This window comes from Daktulosphaira vitifoliae, unplaced genomic scaffold (assembly GCF_025091365.1).
Source record: "Daktulosphaira vitifoliae isolate Bord-2020 unplaced genomic scaffold, ASM2509136v1 Scaffold_1, whole genome shotgun sequence".
Classification (NCBI taxonomy): domain Eukaryota; kingdom Metazoa; phylum Arthropoda; class Insecta; order Hemiptera; family Phylloxeridae; genus Daktulosphaira; species Daktulosphaira vitifoliae.
In genome coordinates this window covers 89,127,587-89,153,486 of record NW_026099572.1, presented here as the reverse complement: position 1 = coordinate 89,153,486, position 25,900 = coordinate 89,127,587, and the positions used below count along the sequence as shown (strand labels likewise).

The 25,900-nt window shown below is 29.5% G+C and overlaps 1 protein-coding gene across 5 annotated transcripts in view; it reads right to left on the bottom strand.

Moving 5' to 3' along the window:
- The window catches only part of LOC126909958 (medium-chain acyl-CoA ligase ACSF2, mitochondrial-like), a 58,133-nt gene that overhangs the window by 19,169 nt on the left and 13,064 nt on the right, over nucleotides 1-25,900 (bottom strand). For 4 of the 5 annotated variants that reach the window (XR_007705153.1, XM_050692366.1, XM_050692373.1 and 1 more), the window contains exons 2-7: nucleotides 19,065-19,257; nucleotides 8,407-8,535; nucleotides 2,924-3,147; nucleotides 2,362-2,464; nucleotides 2,181-2,279; nucleotides 1,971-2,125 (exon numbers count right to left, since the gene is read on the bottom strand). Coding sequence is in view for 4 of the 5 variants with exons in the window: in XM_050692366.1 (XP_050548323.1) it covers nucleotides 1,971-2,125; nucleotides 2,181-2,279; nucleotides 2,362-2,464; nucleotides 2,924-3,147; nucleotides 8,407-8,535; nucleotides 19,065-19,257 (903 nt within the window). In the remaining variant the exon portion in view is untranslated. The remainder of the gene's footprint in view (nucleotides 1-1,970; nucleotides 2,126-2,180; nucleotides 2,280-2,361; nucleotides 2,465-2,923; nucleotides 3,148-8,406; nucleotides 8,536-19,064; nucleotides 19,258-25,900) is intronic. The other variant, XM_050692387.1, reaches the window with a different exon arrangement.

Here is a 25,900-nt window from a genome sequence, read left to right as displayed (position 1 = left end):
TTTAAAAAAAATTTTGATGACTTGTTTGTTGTTAAAGAAATGGTCAGATCCGTTTATTATTTATACACTACACTAGTAGTAATTATACATTCATATATTAAACGTACAATATATAAAGAGTAGAACAGATTTAACTGACAACTCTTATAACTATTGATAAATTTAAAATTTCGTTGTAATTTCTCTTTAACAATTTTTACATTCTCAGTGTTTTGTACGAGGCAGCTAAACCGTAGGACGGCTAGTTGTGCACCGCACTAGAATGCCGTTTTACCTTAAGCCTGTTTAAAAAACGTTATTATTGATGCGGGAGTGGGTCACCTAGGAGATGACGACTAACTATACATCCAATAAGTCAACGAGAGTAAGCAATAATTAAATAACAAATAATCACATATATTAAAAATTCCTCAGAGAGTATCTTAAATTTAAGGGGTAACGGGAGGGGGCCTTAAATATTAATGGCCGGCGAAGCGGCATAAAACAAAATAGTTAATTTCAATTAAAACAAACAATAAATAACATTAAAAAATTATATAAACTCAACTGAATAGATGAAGTTGTTGATAATGATGAGTGGACTGTATGAGATATTGTGGTAATGGTGTCGAACATCTGATTATGGCGAGTCAAAGTGTAGATCCAGGCACGTAATGGCAGATGAGAACCGACCACGAAAAAGCAACTACGGTAATGAAGATATTTAGTGATGGTCAGGGCCCAATCACTAGTGGCGTGCAAGGGCACGTAAACTTTGAGCACAAGGGTGCAATAAACAAGTAATAAAAAACTATGGTGTTTAACGGCCGGACAATTTACCATTCAAGCGAAGGCGATTGTTACAGAAAAGAGTGACACAAAAAACAATTGACTGACTGACTTATGACAATGAACTGTACACGGATGAAAATTGACACGGAGGTCATCGATTTGCCGTGATGGGTAGGCAAGGGGGTGAGTAAAGCAAGATATGATGGTGATCAGCTGTCCCACGAAATAATATAATCAATGATCTTTGTAACAACTGGTCAGCTAGATCCTTCTAAAGGCATTCTGTACCATACACATAGACTACGTTAAAAGCATATATATATATATATATATATATAATAATATAAAATAAAATAATATAAAGATTATTTTTCATTTTTTTAAAATTTCAAAATAGCCTACATTTAACATCTTTTCTTAAAAAAAAAGTAATGGGTTAATATAAACTTTAGGATAATTAATCAATTTATCACATTTTATTGTAAGAAAATATCTAAAAAATCTATTTTAAAATTTAAAAGAAATAATTTTTTTTATAAATAAAAATAAATAATAAAAAAAATGTTTATAACGTAGTCTATTAAAGCGAAAATGTCTAGAAATAAATTACCACAAAATAATTAGATCTTAAGTCATAAAGGTTTACTAAGATCAGTTCCATTCCTTCTATATTTCTACATAAAGAAATATTTTTAATTTAGTAAGTTTAATTATTATTATTGACGTATATTAATACGATAAATTAATTATTCATATATTCAAAATTTTTTTGTGTATAGGATTGTTTTTAAAGTTTTTTTTATTTTAGTCTCTTATTACAATATTTATTTAATGAACATTTTTTTAAACGAATAATTTTACCGTGAATTTACACTGTCAATGCGTATTTAAAGGTAATTTAATAAAGAAATAAAAATGTAGTTCATGAGATAAGCTTATCGTTGAAATTTCTGGGCATAAAAGACAAAACGTTTTATTTTTATTGATATTGAAAATAAAGTCCTTATAGAATCCTTTGGTTACATATTCTATTTTTAGTTGATAATAATGACACAAGTAATAAGGTAACATCTATACTACATAAAAAAACTGCATTTTTTACATAAATTCATTACTGCATTCATAGTTCAATAATTGTATTGGTCAATATACGAGACTGCGTCTCATCCATATAATAATAAGGAATGAAAATATCTTACTTATCGTTTAATAAAACATCAACTGTAGCTTTTGGTTCAAAGTGTGCAGATGGTAAATATACAGTGGATTCAGTTAATAAAGCTCCTAGTATACCAGCTGATAATGCAAATATATGAAAATATGGCATCGGACAGCAAAATTTATGTACTATATCCTAAATAATGGCATATATTTTAATATAAATAATATACTTTAGAATTTATTATTACTTTATCATTCAAAATTCCAAGTCTTTTCATAATAAAATAAGCATTATTCATAATACTAAAATGACTCAAAAGAGCAGCTTTTGGTTTACCTGTAGTACCCTAAAAAAAATATTGCTGTTACCTAATATTAATTCAATAAATTTAATATTTAAGAAAAAAATATTATAACATAAGAAATTACTGAAGTGAACTGTATTATGCAACCATCGTCCGGTTGCACATTGGGAACCTTATAATTTTTATTTACTCCTATATCAAAAAACGATTGCAAATTGTAAGCACCCCTAAAACACATAGCGATATTTCACATTAATCCTCTTATCGTTATAGTAAGTAGGAAAGACTTTGATAATTTTTATTTGATATTATATATTAGAAACTATTTTAATGTTTATGTCATTACTCTCTAAAACTAAAGACTTACAATGTTTTTTATAAATTAAAATATCTCAAAAAATATTTTTTAAGTCAAAATTGTTATTTTATTTTATTTATAACTAATTATTCATAGCACAGGCGTATTAAAAAACTATTTTACAATATAATTTATTCTCTTTAAAAAAAAAATAACCCAACACCGTGAGAGCTGAGAAAAAGTGATTACAAACACAAAAAAAAAAACATAAAAATTAATGCCTTCTCAGCTTCGCATCGAAACTAAAATCTAATACAATAAAGATTGATAACTTGTGGCTAATATTATTTTAAATTAATATTATATTAATTCTAAATAAAATACTAACTTCATATTATTTTCAGTATTGAAAACAATTGTTTCAAGTGTTGGCATTACTTTAGATTTTATAGGTATATTTGGTGGTCGATTCCATATTTCTGGATCTATGTTTTCAAAAATTGAAGCATAATTTTGACTTTTAAATTTTTCCATTGTAAAGAGACATTTAACCCCAACAAGTGTTATACTATGTTTTAATTCATCACTTTGAAAAGCAGGATTAATACTTACCTAAATATGTCAAAGATTAAATTATTTACATGTTAAAAATAATATATCTAAAAGATCGATTAACCTATAAGCTAAGTAAAAATAAAAAAAATTTTAAAGTTAAAAGTTAATATTGAACCATTATTATGCTTATTATACTTTGCACAACTTGATATGGTTTTTACAAATAGGATCTTTTATTGATGGTAAAATTAGTTGAGGAGATATAGAAGTATGAGTAATTAGGATTTAGGAAAAAGGGTACATAAACAGATGAAATATATTTCATAAAAATAAGTTAGTAGATTTAAGGGGATTTGTACCAAATTGTGCCATTATATGAGAAATTTGAGGTATGTATGAAGAAAAACATCACTTATAACGTTCATTCTAGAATGAACGTGCGAAGATAAAAGAGATAATCCTATGTGAGCAATTAACATGCAATGACATTATTTGAAAGGAAATTTATATTGGGTATGAAGTGAAGACTACACTGATCACTTGATCAATTTATACTAGGAAGATTATAATTTCCACATATGACAAACTGATACACCAAAAGAAAAAACGTCAATCAAATTTGATAGAGAAATTCTATCAAGGGTTTACGAAAATATTTTATTATTATTTTATGGTAATAGATCTACCACTCGGAGAATATATTGAATACATATGGAATGTCTAGACCATGATGCGCGTGCAGATTTGTACAACGCCTAACCATACATTAAAATAATCACGGGTTTCAAGCAAAAATTGTCGTGCTTGTTAGCTTCGATGCGAAGCTGAGAAGGTATTGGTTTTACTATGATGTGTTTTTTTTGTGTCTGTTACCACTTTTTCTCAGCTCTCACCGAACGGATTTCTTTCAACGATACGTCAAAAGATCACAAATCGTATCTAGTCGAAGACATTACCCTTCAAAATTGAAAAAATTTCCCTCGTTCCCCGTAAATGGGGGAAACCTCCAAAAAAATTACAAATTTAAAAATCGCTAATTTTCGAAATTTTTTCAATTTTTTTTACTAAAAACTGCCGTAACTTTTTCAAAAATGAACATATCAATATAATTTTTTTTTATATAGATGCTTGATGTCTTTACCTATCATTTGGTATATTTTTTTTGTAAATCTGACACTTAACCTGCCCACAGGGGGGGATTTAAAATGACAACTTTTTCACAAAAAATTAACTTTTTCAACTTAACTTTTGAAAATGTTCCGGAAGGTCTGACACTTTTATATATATCTTAAATTAAAGCTAATGTAATGTACTTTAATTTGAAAAAAAAAAATTTGACCTCTGGACTTGTCTTCATGGTGAAAACGGCTACCGAATGCTATTTTTGTGTGAAAATTCTCGATTTTATTATTTATATTATATTTAACTTTATAATACTATAACTTATTGAAAAGTTTATGGATCCACATTTTTTCATGAGAAGTAGTATTTATATACATCTTTCATTGGATATACTTANTTTATGAGAAATAATATTTTTTAATAAACCCTTTTTCATTCGACATACTTTATCTTAATCGAAATATTAATAAGAAACCAGCAGATCAAGTAGCTTTTGGAATAAAACACCAATTTTTTTTAAATTAAACACTATCTAAAGATTTGCATCGAAGCGTTTATTTTTGATAGTGATTTTAATCACTGTCAGATATCATTATACTTGATTCAACTATGCCATGTCACCACTGTGCCGCGACCCCCCTGTGCTGGGTTTTTTTTACTAAAAACTACCATAACTTTTTTAATCAATATAACTTAATATACCTTAGGTATTTACATATCATTTTATATATTTTTGTGAACATTTGACCCTTTACCAGCTCACAGGAATGGTTTCAAAATTGTAACTTTTTCACAAAAAGTTAACTTTTTCAACTTAACTTTTGAAAATGTTCCGGAAGGTCTGACACTTTTATATATACCTTAAATTAAAGCTAATGTAATGTACTTTTTTTTAAAAAAAAAAAAATTGACCTCTGGACTTGTCTTCATGGTAAAAATGGCTACTAAATGCTATTTTTGTGTGGAAATTCTCGATTTTATTTTTTACATTTTTAACTTATAATGTTATAACTTAAAAAAATTATAAATTTAAAAATCGCTAATTTTCGATATTTTTTCAATTTTTATTACTTAAAAGTGCCATAACTTTTTTAAAAATAACGGAATCAACATAATTCTTTTTTTTATAGATGTATGATGTCTTTACCTATCATTTGGTATATTTTTTTTTTATCTGACCCTTTACCTGCCTACAGGGGGAGATTTAAAATGACAACTTTTACACAAAAAATTAACTTTTTCAACTTAACTTTTGAAAATGTTCCGGAAGGTCTGACACTTTTATATATATCTTAAATTAAAGGTAATAAAATATACAAAGTGATTTTAATCACTGTCAGATATCATTATACTTGATCCAACTATGCCACGTCATCACTGTGTCGCGACCCCCCTGTGCTGGGTTTTTTTTTTTTTTTAATAGACAAATATTTTCCTGGTACATTTTCAAGGGATACACTCCGCGGAAAAATATCGGTCATTTACATTTTTTTTTAATGTCGAGTGCACATCTTGTCACCGTGTTATTAGTAACTACAACGTTTTTTTTTTTAATAAATATATAATTTTTATTATAAAGAGAAATAAAAATAATTTAAAATGATTTTTTTTATTTGCAAAAGTAATATTAATGAACTTTCTTCTTTGGTCACTAATTTCAAAGTCATTCATAATTTAACGTCATATAGTACCTACGAATGTATTGAAAATGAATGTTTTCAAACTTTTAGTAATTTATCCACATTAAAATGCATATTCTTAACAGTGTACTTCAAGGGGGGAACTTATCTCCTTTACTATTTTCTATATTTGTTAATAGTATACAGCAAACTCTAGAACACTCGTGTTCTCTGCTTTGCGGACGATATGAAAATATTAATGCAAAATCAATCTCTTAGTGACTGTATAAGGCTCCAAGCAGACCTAGATAAATTTGTTGACTGGTTAACTAAGTTGAGTTTAACACTTAATCTAACCAAATGCAAAGCTTTTACATTTTCTAGGAATCACTCTCCGATTACTTTCCCATATCGCCTTGGTAGCGAAGAAATCCCTCGCACATCTAACAATATTATGGACCTTGGATTTAAATTCAGCCACAATCTTGACCCCAGCGCTCACATCCAACATGTCTGCTGTAAAGCCTTCAAAATGCTTGGTGTACTTATTAGATTAACCAGAGTTTTTATATTAAAGTTATTGTATCTAAATGACATAAAAATCAAAGGAGTTGAACATTTATTCTAACTTAAAAAGAATTAAGAAAATATGCAAAAAAATCCTTCCCATACGCAGGTTGGAACCTTGTACCTCAAACGCGTAAGACACATGTTTTACCGACTGACAACCGTACCTCACTTCAGTCGTCCAAAAAAATGGCAATTTAAGCTAGTTCAAATTTCAAAGCTATTTTATTTTATTTTCACGACTTAAAAAAAGCAAAAAAGTTTAACTTTCTATACTATATCAATTTTATTTATATAATATTTATGAAAATCTGTATACTCCCCTAGTCTGGTATTTTAAAATAAAATAATATACAAAACCCAGAATTTTAACACAAAAATAGCAAAACGGTAGTCATTTTTACCATGAAGACAAGTTCAGAGGTCAATTTTTTTTTTCATAATAAAGTATATTATATAAGGTTGAATTTAAGGTATATATAAAAGTGTCAGTCTTTCCGGAACATTTTCAAAAGTTAAGTTGAAAAAGTTAACTTTTTGTGAAAAAGTTACAATTTTGAAACCATTCCTGTGAGCTGTTAAAGGGTCAAATGTTCACAAAAATATATAAAATGATATGTAAATACCTAAGGTATATTAAGTTATATTGATTAAAAAAGTTATGGTAGTTTTAAGTAAAAAAAGTTGAAAAAATGTCGAAAGTTAGTGATTTTTAAATTTGTAATTTTTTGGTGGATTTCCCCCAATTACGGAGAACGAGGGAATTTATTTCAATTTTTGAGGCTAATGTTTTCAACTAGTTACAATTCGTGATCTTTTGACATATTTTACATCAAAATCGGTCCAGCGAGAGCTGAGATTAAGCGTTCACAGACACAAAAAAAAACACACATCCTAGTAAAATTAAGACCTTCTCAGCTTCGCATCAAAGCTAAAAGCGGAGTAATAAAAAAAAAAAATTAGTTACAACCCAAAAAAAATCAATAAACTTGGTTTTGCACCAAAAAATATAAAAAAGAACACAAAAATTGTACGCCTTTTCACCTCGTTAGTTTAGCAATAAGAGAAGTTCATGTTCAGTCATGCAGCGGACGATAGTGATAAGATTGACATGGCCCGTAATTGCGCACTAGCCAATTATAGTGTATAAGCACGTTATGTGGTCGTAATGTCCACGACCGTGTTGTCCACCGTCATTGTTGACGATAGCACTAAGTTTGTCTTGTCCGGTAATTAGTAGATAGGACAGGTTAGGGGGCTAAAAACCGTGGGACACGTCGGCGACTATTTTGTTGTTGTAGAGTAAAGTATTTACTCCAGGAATTTTTAACAATTAATACTATTGCTACTAAACAAATTTATAATTAAAAAATTATGTTATGCAAAATAAATTAGTTAAATCAAAACTGAAAATTGTGTTAAATTCATGTAAAAAACCGTAAAATATTTATATCAATATGATGAATTAAAATGAAAATTGAAAACATTTTTTTTTTATTTCAAGCTCTACCAATAGTCAAGTATAGAACGTATGCAGTATAACATTAAAACTACTTGTCATTATATGATATTATGTTAAAATAATTTGATTATTAGTAATTTGACAATATAAAATTATTAAATAACATCTAAAATAAAATTTTAATACAAGTAATTCACAAAAACAAAACAAAAAATATGTGTTGTTGTTTTAACAACACATATTTTAATTTTACTAATAATATCGATATAAATTAAAATAGGAAATTCATCAAATCAATTTATTTTATTGATACCAAAATTAGAAATTTGTTAAATCTATAAGCGGAATTGAAGTTTAAATCTTAGTAATTTCTTATAAAATTTTATCATCCATAAAATTTGTAATTTACCCATCGTGAAAAAATACTATAAGACATCTATTCAAGAGATAAATAATATTAACATTACTACTCACATATTTGAGAACAATATTTCTTTATAAAATTAAGTGTTAAGATAATGTAACTATTATTTAAGTTTTACTTACTATTATTAGACCCAATCGAGCTGCTGCTATTGTAATTGAGACATATAACATACAATTAGGCATCCACACACCTATTCTATCTCCATTTCTTAATCCAATGACACTAAAACTTTGACATAGCTTATCGACCTAAATATAATAATTAACTTATTGATAATCATGATTTTCTAAAAAATAATCAATTTAATTAATTTTTATTCATATAAAAAAACCGTCCATAGGTTATATATTGTATTTAAACATTTCAATTTTATTAAAATTAATTAGTAAATAAATATACAGTATGAATTGAAGTTATGAAGAAATGGAAATTATTAGACCAGATATATCAGTTTTCTCAGCAGGAGAAGAAGCAAGGCTTCTCATGTCAATAGCAAACGAAAGCTTTGGTAAAACATTGGGACGTGGAACGTGAGAGCTATGTTAAATACTGGAAAGATAGAAAATATTAAAGCTGAATCGATAAGATTAGACGTAGATATAACACGTGAAACACGATAGAACAACGAGATAGAAAAAATTTACGCAGAATTCGAGAAACTTTGTAAATAAGCATAAGGAAGTGTTAACTTAATAATAATAGGAGATAGGAACGCCGTTGTAGGTGAAAGAGCTGATGAGACAGTAGAAAGAGCTATTGGTTGGGCACTAGCAACGAAAGAGAATACCAACTAGTAGATTTCTGCAAACAATATAACTTAGTCATATAAAACACATACCAAAACATTCATTGGAGAAAAAGGTATACGTTGAAATACAATACCAAATCGACTATATATTGGTAATAAAACACTTAAAAAATCAAGAGATGTAAAAACTATCCAGGCGCTGATGTGGACAGCTAGCAAAACTTCTTAATGAGGAAAGACAATGATACATATAAAAAATTGAAGAAACCTACACAAAAGGAAAGAAGATATGACGTATATATGTTATAAGATCATATTACATCGTTAGCCTATAAATCATTAAGACATTTAAAGAACCCAAACAAAATTATTCAATAAATGTAAGATAGAATGCAATCAAATAAGCTATACATAATGCAGCCTAACACGGCCGCCGGGGATTGACGGCCGGTTATAGAAAGTGTACCGGAAATCATGTGAAAAAAAGAGGCACGGTACGGGATTAGAACACGCGACCCAAGGCGTCGTATTGACAAACCTTACCACTAGGGTACCGTGTACTTATGATTCAGATCCCAATACACTTTCATTTAGGTTGATAACGTGATGTGCGGCTGAGGGAAACACGGTACCGTGTCAAGCCGATAAGACTTCTATAAGAAATACTTCAAATCCCCCCCCCCAAAAAAAACCCAGCACAGTGTGGTCGCGGCACAGTGGTGACGTGGTATAATTGGATCAAGTATAATGATATCTGACAGTGATTAAAATCACTATCAAAAAAGAACGCTTCGATGCAAATCTTTAGATAGTGTTTAATTTTAAAAAATTGGTGTATTATTCCAAAAGCTACATGATGTTCTAGTTCCATATTAATATCCTGATTAAGATAAAGTATGTCGAATGAAAAAAGGATAATTAAAAATAGTATTTCCCATAAAAAAATTATATTGATCAATACACTTTTCAAAAAGTTATAGCATTATAAAGTTAAAAATGTAAAAAATAAAAGTATATTACATTAGCTTTAATTTAAGATTTATATAAAAGTGTCTGATTGTCCGGAATACTTTCAAAAGTTAAGTTAAATAAGTAATATTTTCTATATGCATTTTTTATATTTGAAGCCTCCCCGTATATAGGGAAATGGTCTGATTAAAAAAAAAAGTATGTCGAATGAAAGATGTATATAAATACTACTTTTCATGAAAAAATTGTATTGATCCATTCATTTTTAAAAAAATTATAGCATTTTAAAGTAAAAAATGTAAAATATAAAATTGAGAAATTTCACACAAAAATATCATTCGGTAGCCATTTTCACCACAAAGATCCAACCAGGTTGTATTTAAATAATATTAAATAGAAATAAATGCTTATCGTTCTTAGTTGAGAGTCTGTATTTATTTGGTCATGGAACCACTAACTGTCTTTTTTGTGGGATATAAATTATTTAGGCCAGCGTTGCCCCGTTTAGGTACAGCTTAGCCAAATATTAGGACCCTAGCGAGAAAGCACGATGTAGTCTGTAGGAGGCGCCGTATTCTTTATTAATAGAATAGATCTGCCCATAATTGTAATTGGATATAGATACTTAACCAACAACAAGTGAGTAGTTATTTTTTACTGCTTTTTTATCTCAGTACCAATTTATACTTGACGTGTATAATTATTTAATTTTGAAAATTGTATTATTGAATACATTAATACTTTAATTCTCTATTTGGCGACAAAATCTCACGAATTATATCTATATCGTACTAAGTAATCTTAAGTAATTAACTTGAAAATCGCTGATGCCTTAATATAATTACTACCTTAAGCGCGCCGAAATAACCAAACAATTCGCATAAGCTAAACCACTTGGCAAATGTTAGGATTTAAGAGCACTAATATAAACGACTTAGACGAAGAACAAGACGTTCAACTAATTAGAGACAATTTAAATTATTTTAAATTAGCCTACGCGATTCAAAGGTGTAACAATATAAAACATCCAATAGGTGCTACTGTTATTCTTTCAACAGAACGATTTATAATATTCAAGCGCGTAAGTACTAGGAAATATACGGCACAAAGTTTTTCTGCCTTATCTCTTAACGATAAGTTAACAACTTTACAAGCCGACAATAGAGGATATACATATTTCTTCTACTCAAAAAACGATCTTATAAACATCCAAGATAGTTTAAATAGCGAACAACCAATTAATAGTTTAATAAATAGTCTTATTACTATACTTCGCGCAAAACTTAATCAACCGCCACTAACCGAAAAATACGATTCAGGCGGCGAGTCTGATATTGAAAAGCTTCTAAATACAAAATTCCATCATATTATCAAAACTATAAGTTTATAAAGTGGCCCCAAACCACCCGATATATTAGAAAAGACAATAGTCGAAGTAAAAACACTAAATTTAGAAAATAACAGTCCAGTTTCAATAATCTTACCACCTAAATTAGAAATTAATAATACAAAAAGTATTATGACCGGAACCGCAATTGCAGCACCAATTTTCCCAGGTCAACTTTCTGAAAACGTAACTAGATTTTTCAATAATTTCGAACGCGTAGCGACCGCTAATAGTTGGGATGACCCAAAAAAATTAATCATGTTACCTATCTCTTTACGAGATAGGTATATCTCTATATGGCGCAAACGGTATTCGAAGCGATTGAATCACAAAACAATAACTTAACTTGGCTCACAGCAAAAACAACAATGATAGGTTTCTACAAATGAGACGCGCAAGTTTGATTAAGAAAGCAGAATTTAGAGTCAAGGAGAAAAACAGATGCGGAGACAATTCAGGAATATTTATTGAATGTAAAGGCGGAATGTAAAAGAGTAGATAAAAATATGCTTGAGAGGGATGTAATAAGATACATTATACGAGGATTGTCAGAAGATTATTTTAGAAAATTAGAAAATATGAATTTTGGATACGTTGGAGATACTCGATGAAAACATTAAAAAGTTAGAAAGAAACACAGAGTTAAATGATAAAACTGATAAGGACAGTGAAATAGAGAAATTAAAAAAGCAAGTTGAGATTTTGACGTTGTCTATACAAAACAACCCTGAGGTAAATTACATTTGGCCGTCACGCAATAATCGAGAAACTAATCGTACTAATAATTACCGTAATGAAATAACAATAATAGGAATCAATAAAACAACAATAGAAATAACAAAAATTTTAATTACAATAAGGATAATTATAGACCCCTGGTAGGAATTTTGGGAATAGTAACAGATACCCCAATAATAATTATACATATAACAAGGGGATGACTGGCAAGATTATAATCAAGATAAATTTTATAACAATAGGATTAGGAATAAAAACACATGGTGCTATAATAATTTCAGGTAAGGAAATACGTACGTAGGGCGCAGCGGAAAAAGCGTCAATGTTCAAAACGCGCAATATGACACATTCGGATCGAGCTCATTTTCAAATTTATTACTTTACGATCCTATAAAAAACATATATTATTCACCAAAATCAAACGGTGTGATTTCTAAACAAATAACTTACGAAACGCGACCCCTGATAGAAGAGCTGTGCAAAATCGCAAAAAATGCATGAGTCAAAACATGGAGGCTAGGCTTAGTTTTGACGCTTTGACATCGCCTAGTCAACCATCATCCGTAGATACTCCTATCCCCTCGAACCGCGTCACACATAATTATAAAATTACTAGTTGCGCTATTAACAATACTAATCCCATCCATCACGATATACGAAGAGACGAATCGATTATTTTAGGTATTTTTAACGGTCAAAATTTTAATTTCATTATTAATACTGGCGCTTCAACCAGTATAATTAACAGCACCCTTTTACCGCCGAATTACACTATTTATCCGACAAATAATGCGACGCTGACCACAGCGAATGGTACAGCAAATGGAGGTCTATTTTAACGGTCACCCATTCTTAATTGATTGCGCGGAAGCTAATAATTTAAACGGGGACAGTCTGTTGTGTTATGACTTTTTGAATAAATATATGGCAAAGTTATGTATGCGTAAATTAACACTGATCTTATACAAAAATAACGAAAAATTAATGCTAAAGCTGAACAATAGTAATAATAAACTCATCGCGTAATTGGTAGACGGTAAAATAAAAAATGAATTATCGATTGATTATATGACTTCTCGAACCCAAATATTGAAACACGTGCCCCAAGACGGATTCTGTGGTGTACATACTTTAGTTGAAATTTTGAAAGATAAAAATATTGACATAGACTATCATGGTATAAAACAACTTAAATATTATGAAACGACCAGTCTGGATGGAATCAGAAGACTTGGCCGCTGTCGCTGCACATTTCAATATTTTCACATTTCAATATATTTATTTATAATTTCTCAAGGTGACGGGTCTTCTGTCAATAATACAGCCGTTATAGTATATGTAAAGTCTAATCACGATAATGTGTTCGTTCTTTTTTCACGAAAACATTGGACACCCCTGATATACGTCCCAAATACTAAAGTAAATTTTAAATTTCTCACAGTTATTAAAATTAATAATTCAAGTTTTTTAAGCGTCAGACACGGTATTCTTAGCAAGCGTATTAAAGAACCCGATTTAATTGCATGACAAACTATAAAAATAAAAAATTATCAACACAATTTTCAAACAATGCAGACGTGGGTAGAGATCCATTGCTACATAGTCCAGTTTCAGATAACAATTTCGTAGAATTTACTCATAGAAGTAAAAATACGTTGCGAACAATGACTGAGAATCTGATATACAGGGTGTTAAGTAAGTCAGTTAAGTAAGTTTCTATTGTTCTCATTATTACAAACAATGAGAACAATAAAAACCCGTTTCCTGACTTACTGAACACTCTGTATTATATCAATCCAACGTTATCTTCCGATAAGATAAATAAATTTTGCCACGTTTTTTCCAAAAACCAAGTATGATTTGGGAGAAGTCCGCCTCCCCGAAATCGATTTAAAGTAATAATTAGATAATAAATCTACCAAATTTTAAGTTAAGCGCTATAGAAAGAGCCGAAGTCGAGAAACAGACTCAGCAACTTTTAAAAGCGGACATAATAGAACCTTCTACCAGCGCGTCCTCTAATCCAATATTTTTAGTCGGAAAAAATTTACCAAAAGAGGACAAAAAAGGTAAAAGCCCTCAAGAATATAGAATGGTCCATGATTACAGACAATTAAATTCAATATTATAACGAGATAGCTTTCCTATGTCCATCATAAAAAATTTTTATGNATGGTAGAATGGTCCATGATTACAGACAATTAAATTCAATATTATAACGAGATAGCTTTCCTATGTCCATCATAAAAAATTTTTATGACTGTTTGGCGGGTAACAATTTCTTTTCGTTGTTAAATGCATCAAATGGATTTAACCAATTTAAACTTTCCAAATAGTCGAGACAATATACAGCTTTTACAGCAGATACTGGATACTACCAATTTAAAAGATTACCTATGGGTTTTAATAATGCGTCATCCATTTACCAATCTGCCACGTGCAAAATCATGAGAAGTATTAATTATAAGAACAATGTCTGTTTCCTCGATGACTGTTTAATTTTAGCAAAACATTTGATAATTATTTAAATTCACTCAAACATACATTAGAAAGATTCTCATACTACAACCTTAAATTAAAACCATCTAAATTCAAATTTGGATACCAAGAAATTAAAATTTTAGGCAATGTAAAAAATTCACAAGGTATAAAACCAACCGAACAAAGCCTAGAGTTAATAAATAATTTCCATCACCTTTTAATATCAGGCAATCCGTAGCTATCTTGGGCTAGCAAACTATTTTCGAAAATTCATCCCAAACTTTAATAAAACCGCAAAGCGTATGACGGATTTAACAAAAGGGATATTTAAAAATAAGCGCAATAAAATTAACTGGACAAACGATCACGAAAAAGCTTTTCAGGAACTAAAAAATAAATTAACTATTAAGCCTCTTCTTGCACATTATAACGAAAACTATCAATCGATGATCGTAACGGACGCGAGTCGTGGAGGCCTTGACGTAATTTTGCAGCAAAAAGACGATAGTGGCATAATTCGACCAGTTTCATATGCATCAAAAAAATTAACTTCTGCTGAATTTAATTACTCATTAATGGAACTCGAGGTTTTAGCCATTAATTTTGCCTTCACTCAATATCGCCAATAGATGGAAGACGAGTAGAGATTAAAACCGACCATAAAATCTTAACTAGCATCATAAATATAAAAACGGAATCTAATGTAGTAAACTGGATAATAAAAAAATAAATTAATGGGATATGATTTTGAAATAGTTTATAAAAAAGGTATTTTGAATAGAGCTACTGACCATTTGTCACATTATCCTTATTCAGAAACCGGAAACGGTAAAATTGAACTATACCAGTTAGATTCAACAAAACACGATAACCCAAATATTAACTTAGTTCAGTCAATTAACATTCAAGTAGATCAAGCAAATGGCGACTACTTGTAAAATATTATACTGGCAATTAAAACCCCCTACACGAGAAACAATAAATGGATAAATAAAGCTAAAAATTATTTTATCGATAAAAATTGTGCTTTATACTATACAATTAAATATTGCGAGATCACTAAAAAAGTATTAGCTTTACCTTTTAAATATATTGCATACATAATTACTGATAGACCCCTAAGCCCGCATGTTGGCTTTACCAAAACTTTAGACAAAATTAAAAATAAATATTAGTGGCTGAAAATGCGAAAAAATATAAAAAATTACATATTAAGTTGCAAAAATTGTCAAAAGCGTAAATCGTACAAACAGCGGAAATCTCCCAAAGCATTACGATATCTTTGGAAAATTGCGGGGTAATTGAAGAGATTTTCTTAGATTACATTGGTCCTCTGGAAAATTCCAAATCATATAAATATATACTCGTTGCAACTGATCGTATGTCTAAATTTTTCGTGGCTAAACCTTATACAAACGCTAACGCCTAGAACACAAACAAATTTTTAATAGACTTCATTTTAAGGTTTGGACCTCCCAAAGCTATTAGATCCGACAATGCTAACACATTTTACCGCCAATTTGATTTTAGAACTTTTAGATTTTTTACATTTAGATGAAAAATTTGGCATCCTTTATAAACCGACCTCGCAAGAACAATTTGAACGGCAAAACCAAAGTCTCATTGATATGATTGCCCACTAAGCCAAGGACAATAACAAATGGGCGGACTATTTGCCTTATATAGTTTTTGCATACACCACTTCAGTGCACGAGGTCACCAAGTACATTCCACATTACTTAGTACACGGTTATCGTCCTAAGAACTTATATGATGTAGCTCTTATACCGTCAAGCGACGCAAACGGTTTAGCCGAACTCAATAATTTAAATCATGTACGAAAAACTTTGCCGAAAATAATTAAAAAAACAACAGACTACGTTATTTCAAAATTAAAATTTCCACAGAATGTCGCGAAATACGCTGTTGGAGACAAAATATTAGTTAAAATCCCTATTCGGAATAACAAGTTCGACCATCGTTATGAATGTCCTTAAGAAATTACCAAACAGATAGACCCCTATGCGTATTTAATAAAAATGTAAAAAAATAATATACTTAAGGATTCTCCAGTTCATATTAACCAAATAAAGCCCTTTATTTTTAGAGACTATAATTAAATTTTTATTATGATTATTGTTTGTTTAATTATTTTACTTGTATGTTTAGTTTTTTTTTGGTTTTGTCACTTCTTTTATGCAAATTTATTATTTTCTACTACATCGTGCGTGTGGCCTGTGATATATGTGTATATGTATGTACATACATTAGAGTGGTCCTTATTTATAGATTATGAAAAATTTCTTTCAGAAATTCCTTGGTCTCACTCCCCAAAATTCATTAGTTTCAAAATTTTTAAACTCATTAGTTTTCGAGCAAAATTTTAAATTATGCTATATTTTATCGATTTGCCAAAATTGGAATATTTACGAATACTACATTATATTTGACAAACATTTAGAGATACGATTACATATTTTATACAAAAATTGTTTATTAAAAAATTATTAACAAATTCAGCACAACAACCGTGGTGTGGGCTTAGCACCCCTCCCCCTCAAAAAAATTAAAAATACACAGTTGAAAAAATATTTATTGACATTAAGGAAATAAATAGTTGATCATATTCATAATAAATTTTTTTTTAATTATAAATAAACGATTTTTGTATAAAAGATGTAATCGTATCTCTAAATATTTGTCAAATATAATGTAGTATTCGTAAATATTCCAATTTTGGCAAATCGATAAAATATAATATAATTTAAAATTTTGCTCGAAAACTAATGAATTTAAAAAAAATGTGTAAGGACTAAACTTATAGTCCATAATATTTTCAAAAATTTATATTCTATAATTTTTTTTCTATATTCGCTCATTTCCGAATTAAGTACAAAACACTGGAGAACTACCACTATTGTCCACTTTTCAACCTCGAGTAGGCACGGGTTAAACTTGTCTGATTGATGAAAAATTTTGGGGCGAGACCAAGGAAATTTCTAAATCGAAAAATAAAGACAACCCTAACATACATGCATGTATACCATATGTCTGGATGCGCGCATATATGCATACTAAAACTCCCTGACAGCAAAATGTGCAAATTTTATCAAACAGAACATAACAAAGAAAACTGCCTCTACATATCTACCGACTTAACCATTGTCTTTGACACGGCACCACCCGTCACTCTAAGCTGGCGCTCACCCGTGTCTCTCTCGATATCAACCGTCCAGCTATTAATATGACAATCGGTTGTCCGCCCTTGACACCGAGATAAGGCCGCCGCCAAAAATGGATTACGGATATTGCGTTCTGTTTCGTTTCCGACGGATACCTTAACTGATCGATTTCTGTGTGATCCTGATTTTTCAGTGTTTCATTGATATTTTTTTTTGGTGCATCGTCTATGATTGTTACTTAATTTTGATTATTATATTAAAATTAATATGGCATTTCTAGCGAATTTGTTTTTCTAAAGCGCTTGCATTTTTTACCTGTGTTACGACTGTAGACAATTATTAACCCAATAAACGACTTAGGACTATATTATGATGATCTATTTTATTATTTAATTTTGTGTACTTCACTTTAAATGTCAGCTGTTTAATAACTCACTCTTGTAGTTTGTCAATTATTATGCCTTTTACCCAGATGCTTTTCCTGGATGTCATTTTACCAATTACAGTTTTTATTTTCAGGACACCATTCATATCGATCTCAACACCGCGAGACCTTGCTGATACAGCGTCTTGGCCAACGCGGCATTTTCAATAGGTAGTGCACCGATAATTAATGTGATTCCTGACCTCTAATGTGATTACATTATAAGTATATTAATTAACAATTTTAGTACCATACAATATTGATAATTTGGTAACGATTGTTTTAGATATTTCTGAACGCGAGAATATTACATTTCACTATGATAATATTTAATGTATATCCTTTATTATTTGATAAAAATACGATTTCAGTAAATGTCGATTGACTCTGGCAATTATTCGTCAGGTGTCGTCTTTGTTCGTTTCTTTAAGAAATAGGTAAAATTAAAAATTAATTAAAAATTTGGAACGTATATAAATTACTAAAAAAATAATTACAAAATTATATGTAATTTTGTTCAATAATAAGTTGATCGATTCTACAATAAAGTTTTTTATTAATACTAAATTGTATAACAAATACACACATAAACAATAAACAATAAAGAATTGATAATTTAAAACTTATTACTGTATACTCTTTAAATTATATAAAATAAAAATAATTATTAATAATTAAAAATTAAAAATGTTACCATAGATTTTACACATTAAATCTATATGATTATACAAATTACAACAGTGATAACAGTGTCCCTATAAACAGTGCCGCCACTGTTATATATATTTCTGTGTTATATATTTTTTTCGTATCTAGCACTATTAAATTTCTTACTACATTATACTTACTTCATTATACATCTGCTCGTATGTATACTTCTTGTTCTCATGACGGCTGACTATATATTCACGGTCTGGAATCTTTTCTACAACTTCATTGAAAACTTGACCAATTGTAAAAGGTTTCAAGGATTCGGTAGATTTCCCATGATAATAACTGAGTTTTGACAAGTAATGATTTTTCCTTGAGAATATTTGCGTGCTAAAAAATGTTAATTCATTTTTAATACTAAAATTCAATTAAAAAAACAATTAATTATTTTAAGATCTATAGCTTTCAGTTGCCATATAATTTTCATGTCTTGTGTCACGCTACATCTATTTGTTCCTATAAGCCTATGTTTAAATATTCAGTTTTATTTTAAATAGTCATATTTGACTTTGAATTAACAACTCAGATTTAATATAAAATAAATTGTTAATAAATAATATGTACATTATAAATTTAATTTAAAATAGAATTTAAAAGTACCTAGAGTATTATAAATTAAAAGTGGTAGCTGTTTAATAATAGAAATTTATTCATAATATTACCAATTGTCTTTTTTATATAACTGTCTATTGCGATTTAATGAGATGTGTGTATTTTTGTTAATTAATAAAACATAAGGGAAAGTAACCAGAATAAAACGGTAGCACAGTGGGGTCGAGGCACAGTGTAGACGAGGCATAGATGGGACAAGTATAGATGATATCTGACAGTATTAAAATCACTATCATAAGAAACGCCTCTGTAGATCTGTGAATAGTGTTTCATTTAAAGAAATTGGTGGATTATTCCAAAAGCAACATCAACTCTTATCTCTTTGATTATATCCTAATTAGTTGTTCTTTGATTTTTAAATATAATATGTGAATAAATACTAATTATAATTATTAAATTTAGTATGAAATTGATATTCAATAATTTAATATAATAATTTAAACGGAGAAATTATAAAAATAATAAAAAAGTTATAATTTGCTTTACTTTTAAATGTATAAAAATTTAAAGGGCTTGATACAATAATTTTCAATAAAAACTGTTTGTTACTATAAATAAAGGCACTAGACTACAAGGAACTTTCATCAGAAGCAAAAATATACTTTTCTAATTCAAATTTTCGCGTTGTTTTCAAATCTGTAATTAGACTTTTTCTATTAATAACTCTATTTTTTTATATTATTACTAATTACATATAAAATAATAATTAAAAGAAAAAAACATTTTTTTTTAATTATTACTGATTTGATTTTTAATATGTTATCATAGTAATCATTTCTAAGTAATATTTGGTATTTAAAAAGATTTTACAATTGAAATATCCAGAACTGAATTAATTTTAATGATTTACTTTAACTAAAAAAAAAAAGTTTTCATTTTGAATTCCTCTTGTGGGTAGGTAAAGGGTTAGATTTATATAAAAAAAAACTAAACGATAGTTAAAGAAATGCATCTAAATAAAAAAAACCCAGCGCAGTTGGGTCATGGCATAGTTGGGTCCAGTATAGATGATATCTGACAGTGATTAAAATCACTATCATAAAAAACGCTTCGATGCAAATCTGTAGATAGTGTTTAATTAAAAAAAAAAAAGTAGGTCAAGTGAGAGCTGAGAATATAAATGATAGCTACAAAAAAAAAACCACATAGTAAAATAATATTAATATGAATTTCTTCTCACGAGAGGAGACTACAGTAATGGAATCCTTGATATTTATTGAAGTTATTGAATCTATATGAGATAAAATCAAATGAGTTAAACATTTTTTTTAACTCAAAAAATAATTCAGTGCCACAGTCATGAACGATTAAAGTGTTAACGTCTCAAAAACCGTACGACTCATTCGTCACTTAATAAAAATGGAAATTTAGCTAGTTCAAATTTTAAAGTTATTTTTCTCGACTTCAAAGAAACAAAAAAATTTAATATGATTAATTCTTTATGTCATTATGATGTCATTTAGATTGATTTAATATTTATGAAAATCATTGTAATCCCCTTATAATAAAATAAAATACAAAACCAAGAATTTTATCACAACAATATCATATTTTTAAATACGGTAGCTATTTTCACCATGTATTCTCCTAATAAGATATTTTAAAATAAAATAAAATACAAAACCTAGAATTTTAATAGAAAAATAGCATATTTTTCAATACGGTAGCCATTTGCGTAAGGTCGTCGGTACAAATTTTTTTTTTCATTTTATAGTACATAAAATAAGCTTTAATTAAATATCTGTTTAAAGGACGCAGTATTTCCGGAACATTTTCAAAAATTAAGTTGAAAAAGTTCTATTTTTTATACAATGTTTCAAGTTTTGAACGCCCCCTATATATGGGAAAATTGTCCAATTTTAATAAAAAGTAGGTCAAATGAAAGATGTATTTAGGAAAAAAAAATTGTGCTTATAATTAGATTTTTCGAAAAGTTATAGCATTTTTAGGTTTTTTTTTTTTTTATTTTATTTATAAAATTTACAATCTTTAAAAAAAAAAATTTTACAATAAGTAAATAGTTTAGAAAATATACATATATAAAATACTTAACATTAGTAGCCTGTGAGGTCGCTCCTGTTGGAGTCGCCTGCTATTGAAAATTTATATTTAGTTTTATTACATAATATTAACAATAATAATAATAGTATATAATGGTATAGTAGTTTGTACAATAATTAGGAGTTTTAATTACGTAATGTTAACAAGATTAAATCATTTATAAAGATAATAGGTCTCTGCACCATTCTCTCTTAAGACGCCTTACTGGATTGCCAGGCAAGGCGTTTGCGCTCAGCATTTGAATTAATCTATTGGGGTTGGATTCAAGTTTTATCCAGAATCTTTTATAATATAATCTTGCCATTTCTTTAATTGTGTTGAGATGGAGGTCTGAATGTAGGGCCATGTTTGTGACGTACCAGGGCGCTCCGGTTATGATTCTTAAGCAGATGTTTTGGAAACTTTGGATTGTTCTCTGGTTATAACTTTTTGCTGGTCCCCAAATTATTATGCCATAAGACCATAGTGGTTAGAGTAATGTTTTGTATAATATAATTTTATTTGACAAAGAAATATTTGACAAAGAAATATTTGACTTAAGCAAAGGTCTTAGTAAATGAAGTCTCGAGTTCAGTTTTTTCCTTTTTTCTTTTAAATGAGGACCCCAGGTTAACCTTCGGTCAAAAATTAACCCTAGGTATTTAACCTCGGTTGAATGAGGAATAATAATGTTATTAATAGTAACTAATGGGCAGTCATGCTTTTTAAGAGTGAATGTAATGATAGAAGATTTCGACTCATTTATTCTGACACGCCAGGTCTTGAACCAAAGCGAAAGCATATTTAGATGTACTTGTAACTGTTGACTGGCAACTTTATGATCTAATAAAGATGATATTAAGGCCGTGTCATCAGCATAGGTACCAAGTACTGTTGTATCCGATAAAGGTAGATCAGATGTATATATTGTGTACAAGAATGGCGCAATATCGCTACCTTGAGGCACACCAGCATATATTGGGTATAATGGGGAGTGTTGGAGATTATGACGGACTTTAAAATAACGGTTTTGCAGGTATGATTTGAGTATGAGGTAATAAGAAGCTGGGAAAATGTTTTTTAATTTGAATAGAAGTCCTTCATGCCAAACAGAGTCAAAGGCTTTTGCCACATCTAGAAAGACTCCAGCACAGTATTGTTTTGTTTCTAGTGCTGTTGAAATTGTATCAGCAACACGGTGCAGTTGATGAATAGTTGAATGTTTTGCTCTAAATCCAAATTGAAATTCAGGAATGTTATTATTTTTTTGAGTGATAAATAAAAGACGTTTTAATATAATTTTTTCTAATATTTTACCTAAGACAGGTAGAAGACTTATTGGTCTGTACGAGGAGTGATCTTCGGGAGGTTTCCCAGGTTTGAGAATTGTAACAACTACCGATGATTTCCAGGATGCTGGAAAATAAGATAATCTAAGAGCTGCGTTATAGATGTAAACTAACAAAATGACCGATTTCCTAGGAAGATTTTTTATTATTTTATTGGTTATTAGATCATTTCCAGGTGATTTTCCGTTCACAAGTTTTTTTATAATAGTATAAACTTCATTAGGAGTAGTTGGTTTGGCTGGTAAAGATAAAGGTAGTGGTGACTGAATGAAATCTGTTACTGTCTCGATATGATGCGCTGGTGGAGAAATAGAGTGTGGTTTAAAGACATTTGACAATTCTACGGCGAGGGTATCTGCTTTATCCTGATCTGTTATAGCTAGTGTATTGTCATTACGCCGGAGGGGCGGTGTTGATTCTTTCATTCGAAGAATCGATTTTGTTTTTCTCCATAACGATCCGTTCCTTACTGAAAGATTTTGAAGGTATGTTTTATAAGAATTATTTTTGTGAGTCTTGAGTAATAATTTGAGTTTATTGGTTAAAAAATTGTATAGTTTTTTGTCATCTGGATAGTGCGTATGTTGCCATCTTGATCTAGCTCTACGTTTCTCAGCTATTAGTTGTTTTAACTCAGGGGTTAAGTTTAATGTTGGTTTTTTATAAGAGATGGGAAATGAAGACTTTTTTGCTGCTTCTTGTATGTTCATGGTAAGTTTGTGAATTTCATTATCTAAATCCATAGTAGTTTTTAGTTTAATATTTAATGCAGTTTTTTTTGAAAGTATGGTCCTAAATTTGCACCAATTCATTTTACCTTGAGTGATTGTTGGCCTGCTATGTTTTAGGCTCGGCTGTCCTCCAATATGTAATAGAGCTGGTGTGTGGTCAGAAGCTGGATNAATAGAGCTGGTGTATGGTCAAAAGCTGGATCATTTAGTTTTTATAAGTGTTGTAGAACACCATTTGCATTCCACAAGAATATTGATAATGTTTTTTTACTACTAATTGACATTTTTAAGAAGTTAATCAATGACTGTTGTAAGAAGAGATACAAGAGGGTTAATTAGCACTTTTAGGTCATTTATAAATGTTGTTAGTTGAGCTGTTAGATCATGGTTATAGTCAGTATTTTTATTTTGAGTTTGAGAGTCTTTATTTAAAGGAGGAAAGTTTTGAGATGATGGGGAGAATGGTTGGTCCTGATTAGTTAAATTATTGGTTTGAAGTGAGCGATTATTGTTCCATGGGTTTTTTTTTGATTTGGTTAAATATTTTTTCATGTCTAGATGGATTTGACAGCCTTTATAATTTGCCTGATGATTACCATTACACAATGCAAATTTGGCAGGAGAAGTGCGACTTTTGGTACAAAGAGTTGTATCATGCTGCTCACCGAACACATCGTGGTGTGTGGTTACAATAGCTACGTGTGTGACCATAAGCCTGACATCGGTGACACTGCGGAATTTCTTTTTTTGGATGAAGGGGTTCAATTTTGATTTTAGTGTAGCACAATGAAGTTATTTTATATATATCAGTAATTGAAGGATTGGGCTCAATGTCAACAAAAAAAATTGGTAAAGGCGTTTTAGTTTGACTGTGAAGTACGGGCATAATATTTCTAACAGTAAATCCCTTAGTAGAAAGTTCATCGCTAATAAATGCCTTTTCAGTAGTAGAATGTAAATTTTTAATTACTATTCGAAAAGCTTTTTCTTCTTTTATTTGAAACGAATGAAATGAGACATTATTCTCTTTGAGATATTTTATTACTGTTCTATATGAGTCGGAACTGTATGTTTGGAGTTTAAGGCCTTTTGTAGATCTTTTACAATCGAAACCTAATGTGTCAGTTAATTCTTTGATTTTAAGACAAAAGTTATTATAGTTTAATTCAGCTTGAATAAATATTGGGGGTGGCCTGGAAGTTTTATTATTACTTTCCAACGTAGGTTCATTTGTGTGGTTCATTGGATCGTCTTCTATAATTGGTGCAATTGGAGAAAAGCGGTTTGGTGACGTAAAAATATTTGAATCAGGTCGTTTAGAGCGTGGTGAAATATTATTAGGGGATCTGATACGTTTATTTTGGTATTCGACTGTCTGCCAGTCATCATTATCAGAGAAATCACAAGGCGATGCATCACCGGTATTGTTGTTCAGGTTGGAGATAAACAGTGGTGTAGCGGTTTTATTCAATATATTTTTATTAATATTTGGTAGTGATTTTCCGGAAGAATTCATTGTGTATTACGTGTGAGTTGTTAGAGTAGTTGACCTTGAGACCGACGGCCGACGTAGCGGCTGCGGTGGTCAAAAACAGTTCGATTACAAAATCGAGTATGATAAAGTTATTAATATTATCAATAAATTATAAAGTAAATTTATAAATATTACCTTAATTTTAATAGCACTTATTTAACTAATGTGTGTGTTCGATTTGTGGTCTCCAAAAGAAATTTTTATTAATTCGCTTTGGACTTTGTTTTGTTTTTTTTTCGTCGTGACCTGTCGACTACAAACGCACGCAACAAGTTTTGTGTAAAACTGACAATGGANGCTACAAACGCACGCAACAAGTTTTGTGTAAAACTGACAATGGATCAAATTATGTAAGGCATTTGTTGAATTTAGCGATACTTTAGAGGCTGATCATAAAGTTATGGAATTTGTATCAATTTTTGATAATCTGAAAAATTTAGATTAGAAATATGATAATGATATGATTGAAAGTATTTCTTTGCCTATACATAGAATATATGCAACTTTTTTTTTAATTTAATTGCAACCTCAAATATTGAAACATTTGTTAATAGCCTACATTAATCAAGTTTTAAAATCTAATATACATCAACTCATTTAAATTCACAAAATATTTTAGTTTAGTGATTTTTGAACTTATCACAAAAGATATAAAATTAAAAATTGAGTATTAAAAAAATGACCGAACAACTTTTATTAATTAGATG